The sequence below is a fragment of the Anolis carolinensis genome, chromosome 1 (assembly GCF_035594765.1).
Source record: "Anolis carolinensis isolate JA03-04 chromosome 1, rAnoCar3.1.pri, whole genome shotgun sequence".
NCBI classification, from domain to species: Eukaryota; Metazoa; Chordata; class Lepidosauria; order Squamata; family Dactyloidae; genus Anolis; species Anolis carolinensis.
In genome coordinates this window covers 102,781,178-102,799,983 of record NC_085841.1, presented here as the reverse complement: position 1 = coordinate 102,799,983, position 18,806 = coordinate 102,781,178, and the positions used below count along the sequence as shown (strand labels likewise).

At 38.7% G+C, this 18,806-nt stretch overlaps 1 protein-coding gene across 3 annotated transcripts in view; it reads left to right on the top strand.

Annotated features, from left to right (window-relative positions):
• The window catches only part of prdm1 (PR/SET domain 1), a 107,386-nt gene extending 89,269 nt beyond the window's left edge, over positions 1-18,117 (top strand). For all 3 annotated transcript variants that reach the window (XM_008120719.3, XM_008120706.3, XM_008120701.3), the window contains 5 exons: positions 258-377; positions 3,983-4,235; positions 11,183-12,234; positions 13,206-13,334; positions 14,272-18,117. In XM_008120719.3, the coding sequence (XP_008118926.1) occupies positions 258-377; positions 3,983-4,235; positions 11,183-12,234; positions 13,206-13,334; positions 14,272-14,847 (2,130 nt within the window). In that variant the 3' untranslated portion in view covers positions 14,848-18,117. The remainder of the gene's footprint in view (positions 1-257; positions 378-3,982; positions 4,236-11,182; positions 12,235-13,205; positions 13,335-14,271) is intronic.
• The last annotated feature ends 689 nt before the right edge of the window (positions 18,118-18,806 follow it).

Sequence of the window (18,806 nt, the reverse complement as noted above, 5' to 3'; positions counted from 1 at the left end):
AGGGCAGCTTACAACAACCAGCAAAATTCAATGCTAAACATTTTGAAATATATGTCAATCTAGGCCCAAAGAAAAAGAGAACAGCTATTTTTTACTTTCAGGGGTTTCCAGCAACATAGCACATGTCCAAAACATTTAAGAATAGTTCCTTTTGGAATAACTATTTCTTCTACATCATTTAACCTGTATTTTTTTGGATACATGAATATTCTTTAAATGATCTAACACCGAGTTCTTCTTTTCCCCTCCCCCCCCAGGTTATTGGTGTTATTAGCAAAGATATTATCCCCAAAGGAACACGCTTTGGACCCTTGGTTGGTGAAATCTATACCAATGACACAGTTCCTAAGGATGCAAACAGAAAATATTTTTGGCGGGTAAGTAAGAGTGGGATTTTACTATAAATTTACTATAAATTATTTTAATGAATTAATAAAATAAAATGTGATAGCAAGCCTACTCCATTGCCCTCACAATCACATACGTTTCCATGTCAAAATAGCACCAGTGCAAATTGAAATACAAGTGAATACTGGATGGAGAATGGTAGGGAGAGCAGTATTTTTATTCACATATAATAAGTAATATAATAAATACTATTATTATTATTATTATTATTATTATTTATATCACATGGCACACACTTTTTAAAAATCACAATAAAGCTAAAAACATGTTATACAGCTACAGCTTTCTCATGTGAACTTCCACTATGTCTGATTGCTAGATCAGATTTAAAACACCCCTCCCCAAATAGTTTCAGTTTTATACAATGCCAGTCATTTTGTCATCATGTACCATTTCATTTGCTCCTGTTATGATTTTTGACCAAGTACAGTTCTAAAAGCTAATTAGCAGCATTTCACAACCTCTTACTCGGCAGTTGATTAAATGACTAATTACTTTTTGAAATGCCACACTATTGCAAAAGACTATTTACCTTGAACCTAATTTCAATTATAGAAATTATTGAGGCCACTTCCTAAAATGCCGCCAAGCCTGCTGGCACAGGGTGGCCCTTCACAATAATCGTGACAGAGGGAAATTGCACTTAATGCTGGGTTTGAGCACTCATTCGTAGGATAGTTACCTCTTAACTTAATTTGCCTTATGAATTTGTTGTGACTTGGAGATGTATTTAAAGTACAGGTGTTTTACATGGCTAAATATCCAGGGACCTAAAGTAACATTACACTCCTTATGCTCTAATCTATCTTGTTATTATTTAAGGGTTTCCTCGTATAAATACAAATAAGTACAAAGAAGATTCAAACATATTGTGAGCTTAAAGGGTTTTCTGGACTGCCTCCTGATGAGGAGTTCTCTGCTTATAAAATGCTAGACAGTGGTTCTCAACCTGTGGGTCCCCGGGTGTTTTGGCCTACAACTCCCAGAAATCCCAGCCAGTTTACCAATTGTTAGGATTTTAGGGAGTTGAAGTCCAAAACATCTGGGGACCCACAGGTTGAGAACCACTGTGCTAGTATGTCAAGAGAATGGTGTCTCCTAATCTTCTCTGTTTTAATGTGTATTCTATAGTAGTGTGTTCAAACACTCCAGTGCCTATTCCTTTTTTTTTTTTTTTTGCAAATGCTGTAGCTGTGGTGTGTAAACCCTATTCTTGCCGGCAGTAACCTGGATTCTGAAGCTGCCTTGTTAAACTAGGCAGCTCATATTTACTTGCCAGCATAATTCACTGCAACTCGCAGCTGGTTCAAATAAGTAGCAGGGAGACTAGTCATTAGATCACTTCAGAAAATCTTGGACTATGACTTGTGACTACCTAACAGGATGTTGTTCCAGACTTTCAGTGTGAGAGCTGACATCATGCTTGTGATACTTGCCTCCTGAAATGCCTTAGTAAATGATAGTGTTGATTCTCAGAAATCAGACAGCCTCAAGTGGAGAAGGTTCTTTCCTTCAGGGCTTGAAAAAGAGTCCTACACATGCAAAGGAAATTGGGGAGATAATTTCCCACATGTCATATGAAAGACATCCTGGTGTGGTTGGCAGGAACAGGAACATCTGCTATATGTAAGCATAAGGGCTACTTTCGGATTATACTTCTAAAAACAGAAGGCACAGATACGCTGTGCAAACTCCAAGGTGATGTCATTTCTTGTAATTGCCGCAGTGTGATTCAGCATATTTTTAATCTCCCTTACGATACATGGAAATGTCTGGTGAGATGGCAAAATAAAGTTTTATGAGGCCATGAGAGTTCATTGTAGTACAGTGTGTGTGTTGAGGAAAACATACAGTAAGGCTTATTCGCATTGGAAAGGTGACTGGAAGTCACTTGATCTAACCTCGAAAAGTACCTTCTGTCTGTAATAGACCCGCATGGCAGTGGAACCTTTTGAGTTCCTGGAAGTTTGCAAATTGGAGCTAACAAACTCCTCTTGTGAGCATGATTCTTCAGGCTTTGTTCCATCCTTCTCATAACAAAAACACCGCAAAATCGCTCAAGCTTCTTTGATGAAGCCACATGTATTTCCTCGGCCTCAAATGACAGGAAGTAAGAGTGATTCTGGTGTTTACGGCCTGTGTTAAAAGGCCAGCTTTGTTGCTATTCCCTTTTTTTTAATGACTTCTTGGTTGATCCTTACATCAAACAGCATTCAGATGAAACTGAATGTGCTTAAACACACACACACATACATAGGGGAGAATTATTCAGTTTTGCATTTGGACATGGGAAAACCAAACCGAAATCCTTTTCCCAGCTGTGACATTTAACTGGGTGGCCTTCTGGAAATCACCTAACTAACTGTTGACACTAAAGTGAAACAAGGATTGCATATTGCCATTTCTCCAGAGCCCTTGAAATAATGTGGGAAATAGATCTAAATAAATAATTTTTATTTGACCATGATTATTTTGGGGACTACAAATAGCCTTTTGTGGCCCTGGCTATAACATGCCAGCCCATCTCTTATTTGAGAAAACAACAAACGATCCTTCAATGGGTACAAAACTATGAAGTTATCTTTGCTCAGTTATGTTAATCCCAGAGGCAATTTGGAAAACAAAAGAAACCCAAAATTGCTATGTTATTTGTTCTCTTGCTGCCTGATACAGTCCTACTTTTTTGTAAACATACCTACTCATGGAGGGAAAGTACATTGCTTACCGCAAAGTCTGACCTGCCCTCAGATTTCTTTAGTTAACAACATGCACATGTCACCTTACCACACCCAGACCTTCAACAAAAGGCATTCATTCCAAGTATGAACAAGTGTTACTTTAAAAATGGGGTGGGGGATATTTGTTTAAAACTTTAGAAGGCGGTGGTAGGAAATGGTGATTGGAGAAGCTGTAGTGGTGGCAAGGTAGAAGGAGACAACAAAGACTTGGTTGTGACATAACCAGACTAATTAGCCCTTGCCAAAGTGACTCACTGCATTATTGCTCGCACACAGTCAGACCTTAAGTCGATAATACCATCCACTTGTTGACTAGCAGTCCTAAATAGCCTCTTAAAGCAGAGTCACTGAATATTCAGCTTCAAGCAGTGTTTCCATTTGAATGCTGCAACAAAACAAAGTATTACACAAATAAACCTCAAAGGGAGAAAAAACAGCAATTTGAAACAACTATTTGAATTTCTGTTTTGTGTACATTTGTGGAGTTTGTTTCCAAAAGGTACCAAATCCATCTGAACAAATTTTACAGAAATTAAAAAAAGTGCTGAAGACATGTGCTCTTTTGCTATACAGTGTAATTTCCATACTTCATGCCAAAGTGATCTGATACATTTTGATAGTATTGATCTGTGCATAATATTCTACTCCTAGCCAACAATGTCCTGCCACTTATAACTTCTTTGTCTTTTCTTTTCTTTTTGGTTGGGGGGGGGGGGGATTTGATATATTTTCCTGTTTAAAAAATAAAATGGAGGGACCTTTCTATATGTTACTATATTTTACTGTCTTCTGAAACATTTGTTTTTATAACACCTTTCATATCGTCTTTTCTACAGATCTATTCTGGGGGTGAGCTTCTGCACTTCATTGATGGATTTAATGAAGAAAAGAGCAATTGGATGCGTTACGTAAACCCTGCCCATTCTGTTCAGGAGCAGAACCTGGCAGCTTGTCAGAATGGCATGGACATCTACTTTTACACCATCAAGCCCATCCCGCCAGGCCAGGAGCTGCTTGTGTGGTATTGCCGGGACTTTGCAGAGAGGTTGCACTATCCTTCTACTGGAGACCTGATGAAGATGAATATTAGTAAGTAGATGTACAGCATACTCACACTTGCTTTCTGACAATGGAGTCCAAATCGTATGCATAATCTTACGATTGAGCCATTTCTAATGTCAACACAGATTTGCAGTAGAAAGCATTTTGAACGTTTCTCATTTTAAAGCAATATAGCTTAGTGTGAGAAACCTAAGTGTCTATATGAGTATTGCAAAAAGTTAGATACAGGACATTCAGTTGTATAACTTTTATATTATCAGTTGTGTAACTTTTGTGAGGTTGTAGGTTTTTGGGGCTCCTTTTAACAATGCAATTCTTGTAGCATTGGGCTGTCCAAATTCTCAAGTGGTTACCATCCTGCAGGTGTAAACCCTGTACTAAAATTCATAGCCATTTTTTAACAGTTCAGTAAAGGATACTGCATCTTTTGCATCTTGGAAGCAGAGTTTTGGAACCACTTGTGAAACCATTGTACATCTGCTCTGAGAATCTTGCAGCTTGTTTCAATAGCCATGTAAGGTTTTGCAACACAAAATGAAAAACTTTGTTTTTTACAGTACTGTTTAGAAAAGAAGTCATCTAGTTTGCAAACAGGAAATAACTGCACTACTTAATGTAGAATTCTCTTTGGGCTAGAAAGGGCTGAACATAATGAGTGAGAAATCCAGACACACGTATATTACTTTTAATGAAGTAAATAATTAGTTAAGCAATCAAAGAAAACATATAGGAAGGCTACAAAACCTTTCAAGATATAAAGATAGAGATAAATTTAGGGTTAGAGGATGTTTCTCGGTGGGGAATGTCCATCTGCAGGTGAAGGGTGGCCTGCCAGGTCTCCTTGATTAACAGGCCAGACGTTCCTAAGCTACCTCTCTCCTTTGCCTTGTGCTGCTACACCTTTTCCTGACCTCCAATGTGGGAGCTGATTTGGCAGGAAAATACTCTGTCCCGCTTTGCCAGCTCAATCACCTTCTGCCATATAATAGGAATAATAGACCATTCCTCCTCCAGGCAGGACATCCTGGTAGTTTCTCCCTGTTAAACAGATAAAAATGCTGTCTCAGTCTGCTAGGCATGGCTTTTGTATTTCTAAACATGTTTAGGAGAGTGGTCTAATTTATAAATTCAAGTGCAATTGTTACATTTCCCCTTTTCGTTGACCCTTTAGCTTTGCTTGTGTAAATACTAAATTGTTAGGGAATTCCAGATGGTTTATTTGGCCAGATCAGGCTTGCAAAAAATGGATTATGACTTAGTGTTTGTTTTAATTCCCCTTCTCTTCCCTTTTCCTCTTTTTATATTGCTTCATTCCTCAGTCACTTTGTCCATCTGTCCTTTGTCCTAGGCTTGCTGTGTAAAATGATGTTATAACTTTCCAAAGTCAGTCTCTTGTATTAGGCCACTGCAATCATCTCTGTGTTATCCATTTTGGATTCTGCTTACACAGTGAAAATGAGGGAAGATTTGATCACTCATTTTTATATAAAAAAAAAAGATATGAATAATAGTATGCAAAGGAAAGTGTGAAGAAAACACTTCCTCTAATGGTAGCCAGTTGGGCTGTGAGAAAAAAATAGATCCCATGCAAATTCCATTGTATCAAAATATCTAAACATCAGAGTTTTGATGTAGAAACAGGTTTCCTAATTTCTCACAATAATGCAGATGGTGTTACACACATCTGTGATGTAGAGAAACATTTAAATACTGGGATACATAGAAAATATTGTCATAGATTAGATCAGTTGTATTATAGGGGAAACATCTGAAGACTCCCATGGCAGTTACAAGAGTTGGGCAATTGTAGCCATAAAAGGGAACTTATTAATAACTGTGTTTGAACAGCATACTTGTCTAGATGGAGATCTTCTTTTGGTTCAGTTATGCATTCCTTAGGTTCAGATTTCTGCTTAACTATGAAGCTTACTCATCATTACTGTCTCGGTAACATATTTGATAAGGTTTTTGAGAGGCTTAAATGCCATCCTTGAGAAAGGACAGGGTGTATATAAAATTAAAAGAGGAGAGGCCTCTGTCAGCCACTGCAGCACCAATTAAAATTACAGACCTCTGCCATCTGATTGACTATTGTTCTCTTTGGAATATCAAATTTCTATCTGCCATAGTGGAGCTTTGCTTTTCCTTCAGCCAACAGTATGCCACTCAAATGAACCATGGTTCCTCTGGGTCATGGCCAAGGGCTTCTGCAGAATTGGCCAAGAGCATTCATGACCCACTTGAAGGTATTTTATGATCTCATGTAATGATAACAATTAGTCTCCATCCCTAGCTTCTGTGGAAAATGCTTTACCTTAGAACTTCTAGGTTCTTTTTCTTCTAGCAAAACAAGAATCTTATTTAGAACAAAAATGTGACTCAGCGTTATTCAAATTCATCACTAAAATGTTCAGCAGCATTTATTCTTGAAATGACTTCATACACCCACACTTATTTTTTTTGTAGTCTTAGGGGAAAGAATTAAAACAACATCTCTCTTGCAACTAATACATAAAGGGGACATTCTTTAACCTAGATTTTGATACTACAATCCTCTGTGTGTGCTTTTGTGTCCTTGCACAGAAGATGCCATACAACCTGCCCACAAAAAAGAGGCAGGTAGCTGGTATAGATGGAACCTCTCATCATAATTGTGGCTGAACGTACAACATATAATATAAAAGGTTAAGGTTTCCCCTGATGTTAAGTCCAGTCATGTCTGACTCTGGGGGTTGGTGCTCATCTCCATTTCTAAGCCAAAGAGCCAGCGTTGTCTGTAGACACCTCCAAGGTCATGTGGCCGGCATGACTGCATGGAGCGCAGTTACCTTCCCGCCGGAGCGGTACCTATTGATCTACTAACATTGGCATGTTTTCAAACTGCTAGGTTGTCAGGAGCTGGAGCTAACAGCAGCCACTCACACCGCTCCCGGCGTTTGAACCTGGGACCTTTCCGTCTCCAGCTCAGTGCTTTAATGCACTTCACCACGGGGGCTCCTTAACATATAATATACATGGGGCATATATAGACTGAAAGACTGCCATCTGTGCTTCACTAAAATGTGCTGTAGTTACTATAAACTATCCTTTAGTATTATCATCACCGTTGGCATTTATCTTTTTTTAAAAAAAATAGCAAGGTCACAAGTGAAAATTTAAGTTTCTTATAGACTCTGCCAAAATAATGATAGGACCGAGATAAAATTGAATTTATTTGTTCATCCAATGCAGTGGTTCTCAACCTGTGGGTCCCCAGATGTTTTGGCCTTCAACAGGATGGGATTTCTGGGAGTTGTAAGCCAAAACACCTAGGGACACACAGGTTGAGAACCACTGATCTAATGGCTACACATCTATCCCATCCCAACCAGGGCTGTAGCCGGGGGGAGGGGGGGGGGAGAGTGTTGAGGAGTTCAACCCTCCCCCCCCGAAATGTTTCAGATTTTTTTTAAAAAACCTGGTTTACCCATGAATTTTAACTGGTTAACCAAATCCCCATGAGTGTCCACTGAAGTTTATCTGTCTTGAGTGTCCACTAAAGTTTATCGATGGAGCCTGATTTCTACATTATTTTGTGATATGGAACTACGCTTCATGATTTGCTAAAAAAAAAAATCCACACATCCCCCCCCCCCCTTGAAATTCTTTTCTGGCTACGGCCCTGATCCCAGTCTATCTGATAATGTCTGTTTGGATCTTTCTTCTGGGTCGGCAGCTTCATTGAAGAGCCACGGGTACCTTTTCTTCAGCTGCCTCCTGTACAGAAGTATAAGGCTAACATTTTTGCTGACTAACTTCAACATATACATTAAACTAGGGGTGAGAAACTGTATAGAGTCAGGAGCCAATTCCTCAACCAACCTGAAGACTACTTCCCCCCATCCACATGTGCCATTGTACCCTCTCATCCCATTATTTAAAGTAACAACTGGAATTGACATTGAACCACTTATGTCACCAATTTGAAGTATAAAAGGAAAGAAATGAAAGTATTTGAGAGGGGCTGTCATGGCTCAGAGGGGGTTCTGGCATGTTTTCACGGGTCTGTGTTGCTTTGGGGTGTTTTGGGTTGATTTTCGCTAAGAATTGTTCCATTTTAAATAGCGGTTCAGGGCAATTTGGGGAACTGATGGAGGACTTCAAGGGGAACAAAGGTTGATATGACCCATGAGGCCACATGCAGCTGATTCACATATTGCACAGAGATAAAAACTGAATTTGCAAGCAAGTACTGTACACAAATAGACAAAAAGCTGGAGCCAGTCACAGATCCTAATGGTAGCCAGTTGGGCTGGGAGAAAAAAAATGATGCATTTGTTTTCAGACTTACTTTTCTTATGTGTGAAGGGGCCCTAAAAATAATGCATGCTGTCAATTATCAATTTTAACACCTTCCATGTTCAAGTGCTTAAAGTTGCCATGCATGCATCAATATGTAGTCCTTGCAACATCTTTGTGTCACACATGAGGCTGAAGGTAAAATTACTTGCCTCCATGCAAACTCTCATCCATGGAGCTTCTTGGCTGGGCAGGTCTCACTTAGACCCAGACATTCCACTTGGTCATCCATTACTCAGGTACTGAAAGGCTGTGTGCTATTTTGCTAGCAACAAGTAAGATGGCCTTTTTGTTGTGTACAGGCAGCTGTTAGAACCACAAAAGAAAAGTGTGAAAGAATATTCCTAGATGTTAGATTCAGGACTTCAGAGGAATCCTTTGTGAGTCTTCTCTATATATTCATATATGCCACCAAGTAGTTGCTTTTTAGAGTGATATATGCTTCTTCTTTAGAGGCAATCAATGGAGGGAAGAGAACAAACCTGTTTCCATAGTAAAATATATAGGAGGTTACCACAGGGCCGGGCTGTGGCATAGCTGGCTAGTAACCAGCTGCAATAAATCACTACTGACCGAGAGGTCATGAGTTCGAAGCCCGGGTCGGGTTAAGCCCCCGACCATTAAATAGCCCGGCTTGCTGTTGACCTATGCAGCTCTGAAAGACAGTTGCATCTGTCAAGTAGGGAAATTTAGGTACGCTTTATGCGGGAGGCTAATTTAACTAATTTACAACATCATAAAAACTGCCAGCAAAACACGAGGAAAGGAATGAGGAAGTACAGCCACTAGTGGACAGTGAAGCAACAGCTCCCCCTGTGGCCGGAATCGTGAAGCTGGAAAAAAAATGTTAAATGCCTCTGTGTCTGTCTATATATGTTGTTTGTCTGTTGGCATTGAATGTTTGCCATATATGTGTTCATTGTAATCCGCCCTGAGTCCCCTTTGGGGTGAGAAGGGCAGAATATAAATACTGTAAATAAAAAATAAATAAATAATAAATACCTGACTATCTGCAGATCAGCATGTCAGATTCTACCGTGTTTTCATAGAATGGGTCCAGGATGCTGATAGCTTCTAGCATATAAAAAAGCAGGTTGGTGTTTTGCCAAGGTTCTGAAAACCCTTGCTAGCAATGACATAGATGCAGTTGACATGTGTACCATATATACTCAAGTGTAAGTCACCCTCATGTATAAGTTTAGGTCACGTATGAAATATGGTGCACATGAGGAGGCTCTGTGTCTTGTTCTCGCACTACATATATACCACAGAAACTCATTCTGTGCAGTTGGAGCCAGTCATAATATCCCACAGTGTTTCATCAATGTGTATGTGGTAGGAAAGAATTATGTAGACATGACATATTACAGAATAGAAACAGATACTTGCTGAATGTTTACATATGCCCATTTCTGTCATGGTGCTTAAAATAAAAGCATATTGGGTTAGGGATTTTGATAAGAGTGGAAAAAAGAGGAGGGAGGAGGGATTCCACTTCCATGTAGTGAATAAATAAATCCAATAAAAGCAGTGAAAAGTTTACTCTTGATTTTTTTGGTAAAAGTCTTATGCTGACTAGTGTAGTTGAAGAAGAAACTTCAGAGTTAAGAAAAAAACAGAACATTCCTAAAGAAACAAAAATAAAACACAAGCAGAAATATCAATAAATAGTAAATTTGTACTAAGACTATAGGATTCTTAGTATATGTTTGCACACATTGATATTGCTAATCAACCAAGATCATGACAAGTATTATAAGATAGTTGTTTGCATAACATAACATGTGGCAGTGAACAAATGCATTTTCCACACATGTAAAAACCACTGAAAATCCTCAATTAATAGTGCTATTATAAAAATTACCAAAGTACATTATGAGTAAAAGTAAACTACTCATGAGGAAAGAGTGGTCACCCAGGTTCTTTAAGGTTACTCTTTCTTTGAAAATGGTGCATTGAGAATATTGTATATGAATTCACACAATTGAAACAGAAGGAAAATTGAATGCACTGCTTAATATTAATAGCTTCCCATGTCATATTTTCAAAGGCACTGAAGAACTGCTTGTTATGAAATTATGCTGGATAGATGATTCTGGGAACTGTAGTACAAAAAAGTAACTGATCAGAGATTTGGTTACAATATTGAGACCTGAAGTTCCCTCTCTGGGAAGATAAGGTCTGGAATAAATTGGGTTGGAAGCCAGGAAATGAGACTGTTGCTATGAAAAGTATTTCAGAAAATTTGCTTTTTCTAAAAAAATTCCCTTGTGACAAGATGCTATTTTGATCATTTCAAATAGATCAGTTTTTCTATAAGCAATTTAATCTCATGTTCAAGGAAGCAAATATAGAAGTACATGCTAGAACAACATTGCAAGCGTATGCAGAGCAGCTCATCTTGATCACCCATTATTTAATATTTATTTAGCTATGGCTAAACTCCTTTTAAGTTTATGCAAAGGTAGTCAGCTCACTACTTGCAAATGTTTCTGTTTTTTAAAGACTTCAAAAGATTTCTCTTTGACAAGATTTGGTTTTTCTTACCCTGTTTTCATTGAATCTGTAACGTGTTTTAGAAATATTTTAAGTTGAATATCTGTATTTATATATTTGTTGGATTTTTTGTATTTCAGCACAAAGTAATGTAAATCCAAAGCAGCAAGCTAATGACAAAGATGAACTTTATCAGAAAAATGTTCCCCGAAGAGAACATAGTGTGAAGGAAATCTTGAAAACTGATTCCAGTCATCCTAGAGGAAGGGACTTGTTCTATAGTCACCTTTCTCCGCATACTCAAGAAAAAGACTTGGAGAGCTTGAGAAAAAATTGTAGCCCCGAGAGGCCTTTCTACCCTCGAATTGTCTACCCAATCCGACCTCACATTCCTGAAGATTACCTGAAGGCTTCCATTTATGGGATTGAGAGGCCTAGTTACATTGCCCACTCACCTATCCAGTCTTCTACCACACCAAGCCCCTCGGCCAGGAGTAGCCCAGACCAAAGTTTGAAAAGCTCAAGCCCCCACAGCAGCCCAGGAGTTACAGTATCCCCCTCCGCTTCTATGACTCAAGAGCACAGAGAACCTTATCCATACTTAAATGGACTCTACAACTCAGAAGGATTGGGGTCATATCCTGGCTATGCTCCTTCAAGCCATCTTCCACAAGCCTTTCCTTATCCCAAATTCCTCTTACCTCCATACGGCATGAGCATCAACAATTTCAATCTGTTTCCAAGGATGTATCCTTTCTACAGCAGTCTACTTAGTGGAGGAAGCATTTCTAATCATATGCTGAACTCATCTGCCCTTCCAAGTTCCTTGCCATCAGATGGGAGTCGCCAGCTCTTGCAACCTGAGCATCCACGAGACTTCCTCATCCCCGCACATAATAGTGCCTTCTCCATCACGGGAGCCGCTGCCAGCATGAAGGACAAGCCATGTAGCCCAACCAGTGGGTCACCCACGGCAGGCACCGCAGCCACTTCGGAGCATATTATGCAACCTAAACCTACCTCAGCAGTATTGGCTGCCACCAGCAGCGAAGAAGCCATGAATCTCATCAAGACCAAGAGAAACATGACTGGTTACAAAACCCTTCCATACCCACTGAAGAAACAGAATGGCAAAATCAAGTATGAATGCAATGTCTGCTCCAAAACTTTTGGCCAGCTCTCTAATCTCAAGGTAGGTCTTTTGGGGAAACATCAATTTCTCAACAGCCCTTGTGTTTACAAATAACAGCAAAAGACTTGTGGTTTTCATAAGCAGGGTTACATTTCCGCAATTTGATAGATTAACTTATTTTATTTACTGGCTAAACTTTTATTACTGTATTTGGACAAAGACAAAATACATTCTTCCTACATGTGCTGTCTGTTCCTCTGTGCCTTTAAAGCTTTGAAAACTGAGGAGTCAAAAAGCAATTTTTCCATTGATGGCTTGAATAGTATTTCTGTGTAGCAGTTGAGCAAATTGAGTGTACTATGAAGTGGCTATGGCCCTATCACTTTCACCTTCCAGGTGTTTCTTGTTCTACTATGTGAGTTTTCATTAAAAACCAAAACTGAACTTGTGAACTTGGATCAAACCATTCAAATATAAAGCAAGATATGGCACACTGAGGAGAAACTTCTAAACTAGTAGTGTTACAAATGAATGTAGTGTGTAGGAAGAAAAGGCCACCTCTGAACTAAGTGACTCAGAAGCAGAAGAGAAATGGTGGGTGCTCACTTGTGTATATGGCAGAATGGGAGCTAGAGCCAGTACCACCAGATGTGTGTTTCATTACCTGCATTATCACTGAACATTACACTCGAAGCAGCGCAATTATTGAGGCAAAAAACTCTAAGCCACCATGGTGCACAGGTTCTCTTCAGTCACTTAACAAACATGTCACTCTCACCTGAAAATCTAAAGAACAGAAGAAGGAGGAATATAGCTATTGACTAATGTATTATAGTCATCATCATGGTATGATTAGTCAAGTGATGATTCTCCTCAGGTCAAGACCAGACTTCCTAATTTACATATCAATATATTCCAGTATTTCTGCTTCTGCTACCCTTTTACAATGCCCGGTATTTTAAAGAGCATCACTTAACAAACTCTGTTGACTGCTGTTGTATGACTTCAATCATTATTGTGTCTTATAACAGGTTCACCTTCGAGTACACAGTGGAGAAAGACCATTCAAATGTACTACTTGCAATAAAGGGTTTACTCAGCTGGCTCACCTCCAAAAGCACTATCTGGTACACACAGGAGAAAAGCCCCACGAGTGTCAGGTAGGTAACCATTACATAGAATAAGATCCTGACTTCAATACAAGGTGTATTTTGTGTGCATGATATAGAATTGAGGGCATAACTGAAGTACTGTTTGATTCCAGTTTCCAATGTGGAAGAGACGAATTCCTTCTCACTTTTAGAAAAGCTGGCAGACATAATGTTTCAATCAGTCACAGCCTACATTTTATTCATGCTGGATTTTAAAAAAGCAATACAGGGATTGTAAGACTTTTAAAGGAGAAGATTAAGGGCTGAATGAGGATGGATTGTGTTTTAGAGTCATACATGCTTTTGGATTTAATGTATTTAAAAACTGGATTATTAAGTAGAAAAGAAATATGTAAGACCAACACTGTAACGAGAATTATTTAGGCCTAGACATGGAAAGAATCAGACATCCTGAGGAAGATATGTGAATAAGTTGAGTTGGACAATTGACAGTGTTGGTCAAAGAAAAACCTATGATTAAAGTTAAGAAGACTGTGATCCATTTATTATCCTTTAAAAAACCTAAGATGGAGACAACCTTTAATTATTGGTTTTTTATTTAGGAAAGTAGAAGGGCAGAAATAACATGATACTTAAAGGGACTAACAAATAGGTAGTTAAAATCAGCAGGCAACAGGTGGGAAGGCTCATAGTTTTAGTAGTAGTTTTAGCAGGTATCTGCTTATAATGTGTATAGGTTACATGTTGTAGATAGAGGTGTGTTAGCTGTTGTAGTTTAGTTTTATATAGAAGGAACAGTGTTTTGGTATCTTTTTTATGGTGGAGGTTTTTACTTTGCTGTTTTTGGTACTCTTCATTGCACCTTTTTGCTTTTTCTTATTTTGTAAGTCTGTACCCTTTCTTTTTTCCTGTATGTTTGAATAAAAATTATTTGAAAAAGACAAACTCCCAAATCTTGATGGTTTTATTTGTTCCCCATCATTAGGTCTGCCATAAGCGGTTCAGCAGCACCAGCAACCTGAAGACCCACCTGCGGCTCCATTCAGGGGAGAAGCCTTACCAGTGCAAGCTTTGCACGGCTAAATTCACCCAGTTTGTGCACCTGAAGCTGCACAAACGGCTCCACACCAGAGAGCGTCCCCACAAGTGCATCCACTGCCACAAGAGCTACATTCACCTCTGTAGCCTCAAGGTCCATCTAAAGGGCAACTGTCCTGCCGTCCCGGCCTCCAACCTTTCTTTAGAGGACCTCAATCGCATCAATGAAGAGATTGAGAAATTTGACATTAGTGACAGTGCAGACAGGTTGGATGATGTCGAGGACAATATAGACATGGCATCGGTGGTAGAGAAGGAAATCCTTGCTGTGCTTAGAAGAGAGATAGAAGGAGCCACGCTGAAAGCCTCGCTGCAGAGGAACCTAGGAAACGGGCGAGTCTCCTCAGGATGCAGTCTTTACGAATCGTCCGATATGTCACTTGTGAAGTTGCCTCACGGTCATCCACTACCTCGGGTACCTGTAAAGGTCAAGCAAGAAACCGTTGAACCAATGGACCCTTAACGCTGTGGGATGTGTATGGATTGAATGTGCACGGGTGAGAGTATGCATGTGTATATGTGCGCATGTGCATACGGATACATTTGTATGTGAGACAAAGAAGTAAGTTTTTTTAATTTATGACTTGGCAAGTCAGGGTGCCTGTAGCAATTGCTTGTGCATAGTGTCAATGTTGCAAAGCAATCTTGGCTTACAGTAGTTTCCTCTAACTCCAGTTGTTAAGAAGGAACTCCAAAGTTGTTTTCTCAGGGCATGAAAGGAGGCAAGGACTGTTTATTGCCTCCCCTGCTTCCAAAAAAGACAATCTTATATCCATAATCATTTTCCAGTAATTATGCATCATAATTTATTATGCAATTTACCATTCAAAAAGCAATAGTTAGAAAATATTTACAATGACTGAAACGTCCATTGTAAGTTTGAATATAAGTGTTCTTCCCCCCCCCCCCCCTGTTGTCTTGTGGTCATTCTTTGTAGAATTTATTCCTGTAAAACTGTTCAACAAAAGAGCAACAACCAAAAGGCTGCAAGGGGTGGGTTAGGGTGGGGTACTATATACCTTTTTCAGAAATGAGGTTTTTGTTTTGCCAAAGGTAAATCCTGGAGGTCCCTGTAGGCGTAGCAGTTCTTTGTAGTTTGACAAAGTGATTAGAAATGTGAAATTACCTAAAAATGTATGCAGTAGTTTGAGAGAATAAGTCATACCGGTAAAGAGATAGATAAGAGATTTGCATCTTTAGTACTTCACACTTCAGATGCAGAGAGAATTCTCTGCCAGAAATAATGTGTAAAATAGAGGGGGGACAATAGTTGAAAAAACTATTTCTCAAATTAGCAGTTGGGCATCAAGAAGCTTTGAGAAAGTTTTACAACCAAATAACTTTTTTTGTCCACAAATAACAGTATTGCTGCAGTTTTTGCCAGTGAAGTGCTATGAGCAAACCTGATTTTTTTTAAAATTCTCTGGGAAATAAATTTGGGACTTATGTTCTTCTCTCAACTCTCTCCCCAATTCTCTCTTTGCTTTCCTTGATATCAAAGCTTTTTCTTAGCATTCCTAATTCGTGTCCCCCCCTCCGTTTTTGTTTTGTTTTGTTTTTTTTTAATCTGTATGACTTAAGATTTCTCTCAGTGTTTGTAATTAGTACATTTTGTGGTTAATTTAATTAAAGATGAAGAGGGCATTGCAAAATTGCTGAACAACAGTTACCTCATTGAGTGTGTCCAGTGGTGCAGAAAATGCTGTTTTATCTAATGCTTTGCTACTTTAGAGAACAAACCAAAATGTGCAGAGGAAAAGATAACATGCATTTTTTTCTTTTTGTAAATTGTTTTATTGTGCTAAGCCCAAAGATACCATGCCGGCATACAAGGTATAGCAAAGAATACATGTATATTTATGAATATTTATACCAATGTACCCTGTGTGTGCGCACATGCATTTATTTTTATACCACTTATGTTTGTGAGCCAAAACCATAAAAGAAAAATCTGTTTTCCCTAGCTTGCTTCACCTTCCCAAAGAGATAAATGATCAGCTTCCAACTATATTAGGAAATCATTCATCTGTATACAGGCAAAGTAATTTTTACTGGCACCTGCATACTGTTACATAAGGAAGTTAATCTACATGTTGTCCAGAATCCTCTAGGACAGTTACGAACGTGTAAGCTGGCGTTATACACCCATAACTGTTACATATTCACAGTCCTTACATGGTCTCTAGTTTAGGGCTATGTAGGGACTATGAAAATCCTCTAGTCTCCACTATTTAGGAAGCAGGTGCTGCAAGCGACAGGGCTCTGTTCCCATATCAATTGGGAAGCACCTGACTGTGGACCTTATATGAGCCATCCTCTCTGCGGGGTGGGGCAGGTTCTCCCTGTTGCTCTTGAGGCCAATCACAAGAAGGAGTGGAAGCTGCAGTCAGCTGCTTCCTGAATAGAGAGGAGCAGACCCCAGTCAATCGTAGCAGATGCTTCCCAAATAGTAGGGATGGGAATGGGGAACATCTGGAATGTACTGCATAACACTGTAACTATATTACTTATGCACCTGTAAATCCCATACAGGATTCCAGCCCTTAATTCTGTCGTTCCCAAAGTATTCTATGAAAAGGCTTCTTAGGCGTTCTATACCATACTGAAGACTTTTGCCTCTGGCCGAAAAATACAAAATTTAAATTTTTTAAACCAAAAACCAGACAAGTCTTGAGCACATTCATCTATGTGTAATATAAATGTGGAGCTTATTTCCAAAAGATACCAAATCCACCTGAACAAATTTTACAGGAATGAAAAAAAACCTGCTGAGGATGTGCATTCTTTTGCTATGAAATGCCATTTTCTAAGCCTTGTACCAAAGCAATGTTTCAAATTTTGATAGTTTTGATCTGTACATAATAATCTAATCCTACCCAAAAATGTGCTGCCACCTATAACTCATTTTTTATAAAAATGGTACCTTTTGGAAGCAAACTGCACAAATATACCCCAGGGCAAAGAGTAGGATAAGTAATTTAAACTGTTCTGGGAAGCCTAGCGTAATTTCCTCTGCTTTTGAAAAGTTTGCATGATCAGATGTAATGGGTCCTATGCCAGGAGAAAGGAGGAATCTTCATAAAATAAGTTACTAGAGAAAACGAGCCAGTGTTAATACACCCTTCTCCACTGTATGTGTATATATATATTTGTATCACATAATAGTCTTAAAGAATTAGACCATTTCAGAAATGATACCATTCTTAAATGCCTTCTTATTTAAATCACCAAACACATCTATGGTCTAAAAGAAGCCCAAGAAAAACTTTTGAATATAGCTTTTGAAGGAAGGATTACAGTTCATTACATTTCTGCTCCCATAAAGTGTGAGGCAAATATATTTAAATGTAGCAATGTTTCATAAATGTAGGATTTTACTGTAGGAGAAACCAAAGTACCACTACCCTTATCACTGGACACACACTTGCTTTTAATAATTGCCTGTAGTGCTTTCTTGTATTTAATACAATTTTTACAAAGATTTATATGCATCAGCTTTAAAAAAATTGCTTTTTCTCTGTCAAATCTTCTCTCCGTTTAGGAACTTTACATGTGAATGTAGCAACAATCAGTGTTTTTTTGTTTTTGTTTTTTAAGAACAGGCTCTGACCAAAGTTAAGAGGCTTTTTACTTTGCTAGAACAAACTATCCTATGTTTACGTACTGGTTTACATTGTTATTTATGTGCAAAAATGTCAAAATGTAAATTAAATATAAAATGTTCATTGCTTTACTGATGACTCATGTTCATTTCTTAAATAATGGCTGATATTTATTTTCATATTCTAGTTAATCCCCATTGCCCCTGCCCCCACCAAATGAAATTCCATAAACTTCGTTGGATCCAGGCAATGGGACTGAAGTGTATTCTTTACCTGCAGATATTCTGTTTCTTCCAGAGTTTTCACCAAGCAAGTTTTAATCATACCCACCATTATGTAGTCCCATGAGATAATGAAACCACTCTAAATATTCAGCGGGGAGGAAATTAAATAGTCCACAGGTGGGGCATGCAATAAGATCTGGAGTGCTCCTGTCCAGAGAGGTGGTCAACCAGGCTTTAGGATACGCCATTCCAACATCCCCGCCCCTTCATCATTTTTTTTTTGCAAACACTGGGTTCTCTTCTACATTGATGATGCCATGAAAATAAGTTTTCTATTAGTATATAACAGAGGCCAGCAACTGCGCAAGGGAACATGAGCCATTCCCCCTCCCCTGTTCGTACCTGGAAGGTTTTACAGGTGTGTTTTGGCATACCCAAAATGATGCAATGCCACTTCCAGGTATTATTTTGAATTACTTTTAGACATCTAGGGGTGAGGGGATGCAAATTGCTATTTTTTCAGATAGTTTTGTTGGTAATAATAATAATAATAATAATAATAATAATAATAATAATAATAATTTTATTTCTTGCCT